Genomic DNA, 8239 nt, shown 5'->3' on the forward strand with positions numbered 1-8239 from the left:
GGAATCTTCCTCTGTCGCCCAGGCTGGAGTGCAGTGGTTTAATCTCAGCTCACTGCAACCCCTGCCTCCCAGGTTCAAGTGATTCTCCTGCCTCAGCCTCCCCAGTAGCTGGGATTACAGGCACCTGCCACCACGCCTGGCTAAGTTTTGTATTTTTAATAGAGGTGAGGTTTCACCATGTTGGCCAGGCTGGTCTTGAACTCCTGATCTTGGGTGATCCACCTGCCTTGGCCTCCCAAAGTGCTGGGACTACAGGCGTGAGCCACCACACCCAGTCTCTGCTTATCCTTCAAGACTCATCTCAGCCATCACCTCCTCCATTTTTAGTCTGGGTTGGCTAGTCCTCTGTGCTCCTGTAGCATCCTGCACATTTTTCTCTCAGAGCACCTCTGTGGGCTATAATCAACAGGAGACTTGTTGGTCTCTCTGTATTAGACTTAAAGTCACATGAGGATGGCAACTGTCTTACTCAGATTTGCCTCTGTATCTGGCACAGTAGGCACTTAGTAAGTGCTTGCTAAATAAGCAAGTGAATGCCTTTTCTTTGAGCCCCGTCCTCTGCTCCCGAGCACCAATCACACCATTTACATTGGGCCCATGTGGGCCCTACGGTAACCCCTGCCCTTGTCCCCATGGTTGTACAATTGTGCAGGTTTTACACTAAATAATTTTAAAGGATACCATTCTCATTCTATTCTCACATCCCAACAATCCAACACCCACCAATGAACTCTGCCCCAACCCAAATGGAATAAAATACTATGCCAGTTCTTTCCAATGCCTCCCCTGCTAACCTGTGAAACCAGAGGGGCAGAGGCAAAAGAAGGCTCCTGGAAGATCAAGGCAGCTGGCTCCAACGGGACATGGGTCACTCAGGCACTCATCCACCTCTGTTTGACAGCGTGGCCCTTCAAAGCCTGTGGCACAGCAGGAAGGTCAGGGACCTGCACGGACATCTGCCTCCTGCCCCCGCTGTCCCCCACAGTGTGTGCCCCGGTTTACCTGGGAGACACTTGCAGTGGAAGGCTCCAGGCTGGTCCTGGCACTGCCCACCATTGGCACAGGGAGAGCTGCTGCACTCATCGATATCCGCCTCACATCGGGTGCCGGTGAATCCTAGTGGGGTGGAATTGGGTGGGGAGAGGAGGCCAAGGTCATCGAGGGAGGCACAGCATGGAAAGGTGAACTTGCAGAGCTTCCCAGAGAAGACACCTGGGGCAGGTGGGCATGGGGTAACAGGAGAGTGATGCGGAAAAGGTGAAGCTCAGCCTCCTGCCAGCTGTGTGACTTTGGGAAAGCTGGTCAACCCTCTAGGCCCCAGTTTCCTGTTCTGTGTAAAAGGGGAATAATAATGGAACCTACCTCATGGTATTGTTAAAAAGATTAAATGACATAGCGCCTGAAAAGCATACAGCCAAATGGCTAGCCTGGAGTAAGTGGTGAATAAATATAGTTATTATAGTAGCAGGGGACAGAGGGGTGTCAGGTGAGGCTGGAGAAGAAAGGCTTGGGGCAGCTTTCCCTGGGTTTATGATGAGAGTGCCAAGACCAGCCTGGGACCTCAACATGCATACACAGAGGCTGTGCAGGAGGGCTGGAAAGGAGGGATCTTTGGGTGATTTGGCAGGACAGAGATGAGAATGGGCAAGTAAGCAAGGGAAGATTTGGGGATGTAACAGTAGAGAATTTGGGGAGCAAAGACAGATTTGGAGGACTCTTTGGCTAGTCTAGAGAGAGCTTCAAGAGGCCTTGGGTGATTGCTGGGCCTGAACTCTGCAGGTTCTGAGGCCTGGGGTCTGAGGGTGGCCAGAGTGGCATCTGTACTCACCAGGCAGGCAGATGCACTGGAAGCCATTGAGCAGGTCGTGGCAATCCGCATGGTTCAGGCAGGGATCTGAGGCACACTCATTGGTTTCCACCTCACAGAGCTGCCCCTCTAAGCCTGGGGACATAGGGATCATGAGGGCTGTGGCTCAGCCAGGTCTGCCTGGGAGACCTGTACTCTAGAATCAGCCCTGCTCCTGACTTGCCCCACTCAGACGGTCCTCCCCTGAGGTGCTGTCTGCATGGGGTTGAACAAGATGAACCCTGAGGCCCTGCTGCTCCTCAGTGTGTGGCCCTGCTCCTTGAGGTGTGAAAGGCTAAGGAACAGGGTGCCTCCTGGGGACCTGCGGGAGGACTGCAAGGATTTTTTGTGGTCATTCCTGTGTATAGAGAGGGCGGGGCTCACCAGGGCAGGCTGATCAGCCTGGAGGACCTCAAGGTACAAATAGGACAAACTGGCTTGGAGAACGAGTCCCGCCTCTTTTTCTGCCTGGGCGGGCCTCCACGCCAGGGAGAATGGAGATCCCAAAGTAGAGGAATTTGAAGTGCATCTGGGAAGCTTGTTGCTCCCATATTTGTCCCGTTGCTTCGGGTTCATCCTGGTCTCCACTGTCTCATCCTGAATTGAGGCAGGATCAACCTCCGGACCTTGTCTTCCTTTCTTTTCTTGCCTGAGGAGTCTGCTTCTGAAGCTCCTTGTCCCTTGGGTTACCGACCCATTTTCTCTTATTTTTCTGTGATTGTCTGTGGGATGACCTGAGCCAGTATCTTTGGGTGCCGCTCAGTTTAGAAAGGCGATATGGGGTAGTGGTTATAATTGTTGAAGCCCTTGGTTTGAATCTCAGCTCTGCCACTTGCTAGCTGGGTGACCTTGGACAAGTCACTTAACCTCTCTGTGCCTCAATTTCTTCAGTTATAAAATGGCATTGTAGCATTGCTGACCTCACAGGGTTATTGTAATAAGTAGACGAGACAATGCCTGTAAGATGCTCAGACAGTACCTGGCATAAAGTTGGCTGTTACTTTTCTGATTTCGTTCAACTCCTTGATGTTGCTCTCTCCCGGGGGTGACTTTTCCCCCTTAAAACTAGCCTGGAGGTGGGTGCAGTCTTGCAGCAATCTTTTTCTTGTTGTACCAAATTTTCCTGTTGTATCACAGGGCATTTGGGATTTTAAGGGATTACCTTTCATCTCTACATGGGAGAGTTTCTATGATTAGAGGGAGCATTCTGGGGTGACCTGAGTAAAGGCTGCAGCACGGAAAGTTTATGAACTGCTTTTCTACCCACTCTTGCTGGGCTCCTCTGTACAGTGGACCAAGTTTTGCAGGCTCTATGATGACTATGAAATGAATGGCAGCTCCCTCCAGAGTTGAGGAATGCATAACCTCACTACCATCTGTGGTAACCCTTCTGCTAGGGGTCATGGGTGTCCCTGAGTTTTCATCTGGGGGTAGTGAGAGAAGCATCTGTGGTAACTTACCCAACTGGCCTGAGGCTGTCCTTACTTTGGAGGGGACATTGCTAGTGGGTTCAGGACTAGTTCCCTGTTTTCCCCACCCAAGGTCCCATCCAGCTGGCACCTGGTGGGCAGAGGCAGTGGAAGGTGGCAAGTAGGTCCAGACAGGTGCTTCCTGGGTGGCAGGGCTGGGAGAGGCACTCATTGTGATCAGCCTCACAGCGGGAGCCCGTGTAGCCAGGTGGACAGAGGCAGTTGAAGGAGCCAGGGGTGTTGAGGCAGGAACCGCCATGTTCACAGGGACTTGGGCCTTGCTGGGCTGGGAGGAGAGAAAAGCTGGGAGTCCACAGGGGTCAGGGCGGGAAGGGCTAGGAGGTCAGATCGTCAGGGAAAGTGTGGGGACCTGCATGTGGCAGAAGAGACCAAATTGGTGAAGGGGCTTGTGTCTTTAAGATGGAGAGGAAATAAGGGACCAAATTCATGGGGACTGAGGGGCTGAGCATTGGAGAGAGAGTCATGCAGGCAAGAGATGCCAAATCTGGGCAAATTCAAGGAAAAAGATGTTTGGTTTTTTTATTTTTTTGAGACGGAGTCTCGCTCTGTCACCCAGGCTGGAGTGCATTGGCGCAATCTCGGCTTACTGCAAGCTCTGCCTCCTGGGTTCATGCCATTCTCCTGCCTCAGCCTCCTGAGTAGCTGGGACTACAGGCACCCGCCACAGTGCCCAGCTAACTTTTTGTATTTTTTTAATAGAGACGGGGTTTCAACGTGGTCTCGATCTCCTGACCTTGTGATCCGCCCGCCTTGGCCTCCCAAAGTGCTGGGATTACAGGCGTGAGCCACCATGCCTGGCCGATGTTTGGTTTTTTAATTGGAAAAGCAATCTGCCCTTTTCTGTCTTCAGTGCAGAGGCCTGTCTGAGGCTCAGAGAGGCTCTGAAGTGGGAGTGGCCTCACCCATTAGACACTCATCCAGGTCCTGGTGGCAGGTGGGCCCTGAATAGCCGGGCTGACACAGGCAGAGTGTGGAGCCTGTGAGGGGGTTGGTGCTGCACTGGGCATCCCCATGGCACGGCTGGCTCAGACACATGTCTTCCAAGTGGCACAGGAGTCCTAGAGGGGTAAGAGCAGGTGAGGCTCTCAGAGGCCACTTGAGGCTCCTAGCAGCTATCCTGGTGCTTCTCTCGCCCTCCTTCTCTACCTCCCACCTCCTGATACCCTCTACCCCCATACCTGTGCGTCCAGGTGGGCAGAGGCAGGAGAAAGAGCCCACCCGGTCAATGCAGGTGGATCCTGGGGCACAGGTGGCAGCAATACAGTCATCCAGATTCTCCTCACAGCTTGTGCCCCCCCAGCCACTCACACACACGCAGTGAAAGCTGCCAGCAGAGTTCTGGCAGGTGCCGCCGTTTCTGCAGTGAGGGGGACCCTGGGCCTCACACTCATCCACATCTTCGGAGCAATCCCAGCCTGCAAGGGGTTGGGGAGGGGACAGGGGCTGAAGCTGGGAGCCCTATGAGTAGGGGAGGCCAGGGGCCAACTGTCTGGGCTACGGGTGCCGTGAATGTGGCTTAAACAACTCACCTGTCCAGGTTTCTGGGCAGAGACAGGTGTAGGTGTCCAGCCCATCCTGGCAAGTGCCCCCATTCTGACATTGGTGGCTGACACAGTTGTCTGGATTCACCTCACAGTCCGGGCCTATGAAACCTGACAGGGTCGTGGGATCAACTGGGGGAGGAGGCTCCAAGGGAGACATCCTGCCCTGCCCAGAGAGAGGGGCTGCCGGAGAGCCCCTGTGAGGACACACCTGGGGGACAGAGGCAGAGGTGAAAGGTGGAGTCTTTCCCTGGCATCAGCTGGCAGGTGCCCCCATTCGAACAGCCCCTAGGAGGGCAGGGTCCTGCCCGGAGCTCACAACGTGGGCCCTCCCGCCCCACAGGGCAGAGGCACTGGAAGGAGCCCAGGGTGTTATGGCAGGAGGTGCCTTTGGGGCAGGGTCCTGGGTCCTGGAAGCACTCGTTGACATCACGTTCACAGGCATGGCCCTCGAAGCCCGGTGGGCAGCGGCACTGGATCTGGGGGTACGTGGCCAGACACACCCCTCCATTAACACATGGGTTGGCTGAGCAGAAGTCTCGAAGCTGGCACTGCTCACCTGAGGCAGAGGACAGGGGGAGCCGTTTCTAGCACTGTACGAATTCTAGCCCATCTGAGGTTACCCAGTGCTCACTCTGGATTATCTCTGGGCCTCATTTTCATATTTCCTTCCCTTTATTACCATACTCTCTTTCCTCTGTTCCATCACCCCTGATCTCAGTGCTGCCATGGTTTGGGAGGGTTTATCTGGAGCGACCGTATCTTCTAAAGTGATGATGAGAGTATTGGAAATTGTCCTTGCCTGAGAAAATCTGGCACATGGGTGATCTTGGGGGAGGTGAAAAGCACCCCATGTCTGCAGGCAGGAGACTCAGGTGGCACCTTGCTGTGCCACAACTGGTTGTATACCCTTGGGTGAGCCACTTTGCCTTTCTGATCCTGGTTTCCTCATCTTTAAGTGGGTTTAGGCGCCTGGAGACTCACTCCACAGTCCATGCGCACCAGTGGGAATGGCGGCCGCCGTGGAGGTGCCAGGTGCCGAGCCCAGCAAGCACTTCCTGAGCATCGGCCCCTTGTATCCTCTCAGCAACCTTATGAAGTGTGACCATTACTCTCCCTGTTTGTCAGCTGACAACTGAACACCAGAAAGCGAAAATATCTTATACGAGGTCATGTAGCTGGTCAGTGGCAGAGCTGGCATTTGGATCCAGGGGCTGTCACAGAGCCCTTAGTCTGAAGCACTAAACTTGCCCCAGGGTTACACTCCTCCTCCTGGGGTGGCCCCACTCCTCTCTCTGGCTCACATCCCTCCCTTCCCGGTGCCTCTCCCACCACTGCAGTCTTCCCAGGTGATATTATGGCTCCCTCCACTCAGAATGGGAGCCATTCAGATGCTCAGAATGCAAAAGCCTGGAAGGCCCCTGGTATGGTGAGCAATGGCCCTCTAGCTGCTAGGCAGCAGGGAGATTAAGGGGGCTAGGATAGGCGTCAGGATGGTGCGCAAAGGGGCCTCACGGCACCCTTAACTTGGAAATATTTTAACATTTTAGCAATCAGTACAACCCTGCTGGTGAATGTTGGTCGTGGAGAATTGGCATGTTGATTCTCATGGCTTCTGTCTTCAAAGGGCTTGCAGTTTCTCAGCCTCCACTTCCATCTTCCCCACCCACAGCCTAGCCCATTGCTCCTGCCTGTCCCCTCCTGGCTGCCTCCAGCAGCGCTTACCTGTCCATCCAGGCATGCAGGAGCACTGTGGGCGGCCTGAGGCCTGGATGTGGCAGCGGCCCCTTTTGGAACAGAAGGAGGGAGGACAAGGATCTTCAAGCCGGGCCTGGCATCTCTCGCCAGTGAAGCCACGGAGGCAAGTGCACGAGAAGCTGGGTGCCAATGGAGAGGGAGAGCTGGGGGCCCCTAGGGGAGCGGGAAGCAGCGCTTGGCAGCTGCCTCCATTCTGGCAGAGCTGGGCGTTCTGGCAGGGGTCAGGAAACTGGCACATCTCACCCAGGAAGCCAGGGGCACACCTGGGCAGGGGAGGAGAGGAAAACTCACATCACTGGTCCCTCCTCCCGTTCTTGCCCACCTCCCTCCTCTGCCTTCATTTGTTTCCCTTCATCTCCTTCACTTCCTCCCTTTCTTCTTTGGTGTCACTTCCTCACCTCTACCCCCCGCTGTCCCTCCCACTTTCTCTCCCGTCTCCCCCTCCTGCAAGGCACACTCACTGGCAGGTCCCTTGTCCCAGAGACGGGCTCAGGCAGGTGCCTCCATTGGCACAGGGTTCTGGGAAGCTCCCACACAGCAGCCCTGAGGGTGGAGAGGCAGGCGCGATGGAAGCGCTGGGCACCGTGCCTCCACCCTTCCTCTTCTGGGTGCTCCTGAGAGACCTGCCCGCAGCAGCTGCCACAGGTGCTCTAAACCACCTCTTCTTCACACCTGTCCCCACTCTCCACACGGTACCCAGCCCCAGCCCCAGTGCCCTCCACCCCAGTTACTAATCCCCACCCCCCTTTCCTGTTTATTCTCTGGCCTCCTGAGTCCAGCCTCGGACTCCATCTCTCGGAAGCAAGACAACAGGGGTCAGAACAGGGGTGGAGGTGGCTCCCGGGAGGTGAATGGCTGAGACTTCGAAGAGATTTCCTCCCGGAAAGGCCCAGCATTGAGCCATCCGGGGGGTGGGGACAGCTGGACTAAGAAAGGGATTTAGTAGGCCTGACCTTTCATGTCCTCATCTCCTGCTTCCCTCTCATCTCTTCCCCAAGCAGGTGGTCAGTGTGTTCCCTCTTCCCCTCTTCCCTATGGCTGCAAGAGTCCTCCAGTGCTAGTGCTGATGTGGTTCTTCCTGGCGGTGGGCACCCTCTCACCCATCCCCCGGCAGTCACCACCCCTGGCACCAGGCCCGAAGCAGCTCCACGGGCAGAGCCGTTTTTCCCTGCAGGCCGTCTCTATTTGGGCAGTGAGAATCTCCTCCACCCAGCATCCCTCACACAACCTGGGGCTTGGCCCTCTTCCCCCACCCCACTGGTCATCCTCCTACGGGAAATGGGTCCCCGACCTCACCCACGCCATGCCTCACCTCTGGTTATGACCACTGAGACACATAACAGCAGCAGCAGCAGCAGCAGCAGCAGTGAAGGGGGCTGCATTCCAGAGCCCCTTCTCCAAGCCCAGGTCCCTGTCCCTCTTCAGGCGGGGACCCTCAGAGCCCTCACTGAGGTAGGAGCCACCTCCTCTGCTCCCACTGCCCCTCTTCCTCCTCCTCGGCCTGCTACAAGCCTCACGTCTGAGCTGTTTCCTGAGTCACACAATGTCCTGGACACCCTAGTAATGGGGGGCGGGGGAAGAGTGGAGGAACACTAGGGGGGATG

The 8239-nt window shown here is 55.6% G+C and overlaps 1 protein-coding gene across 1 annotated transcript in view; it reads right to left on the reverse strand.

Annotated features, from left to right (window-relative positions):
* The window catches only part of NOTCH4 (notch receptor 4), a 29057-nt gene extending 21040 nt beyond the window's left edge, over positions 1 to 8017 (reverse strand). The window contains exons 1-11 of the mRNA XM_026448121.1: positions 7948 to 8017; positions 7097 to 7178; positions 6603 to 6898; positions 5089 to 5436; positions 4866 to 4988; positions 4515 to 4751; positions 4239 to 4394; positions 3407 to 3601; positions 1829 to 1942; positions 1003 to 1116; positions 795 to 917 (exon numbers count right to left, since the gene is read on the reverse strand). Of these exons, the coding sequence (XP_026303906.1) occupies positions 795 to 917; positions 1003 to 1116; positions 1829 to 1942; positions 3407 to 3601; positions 4239 to 4394; positions 4515 to 4751; positions 4866 to 4988; positions 5089 to 5436; positions 6603 to 6898; positions 7097 to 7178; positions 7948 to 8017 (1858 nt within the window). The remainder of the gene's footprint in view (positions 1 to 794; positions 918 to 1002; positions 1117 to 1828; positions 1943 to 3406; positions 3602 to 4238; positions 4395 to 4514; positions 4752 to 4865; positions 4989 to 5088; positions 5437 to 6602; positions 6899 to 7096; positions 7179 to 7947) is intronic.
* Between the last annotated feature and the right edge of the window lie 222 nt (positions 8018 to 8239).

This window comes from Piliocolobus tephrosceles, chromosome 5 (assembly GCF_002776525.5).
Source record: "Piliocolobus tephrosceles isolate RC106 chromosome 5, ASM277652v3, whole genome shotgun sequence".
In the NCBI taxonomy this organism is placed as follows: Eukaryota; Metazoa; Chordata; class Mammalia; order Primates; family Cercopithecidae; genus Piliocolobus; species Piliocolobus tephrosceles.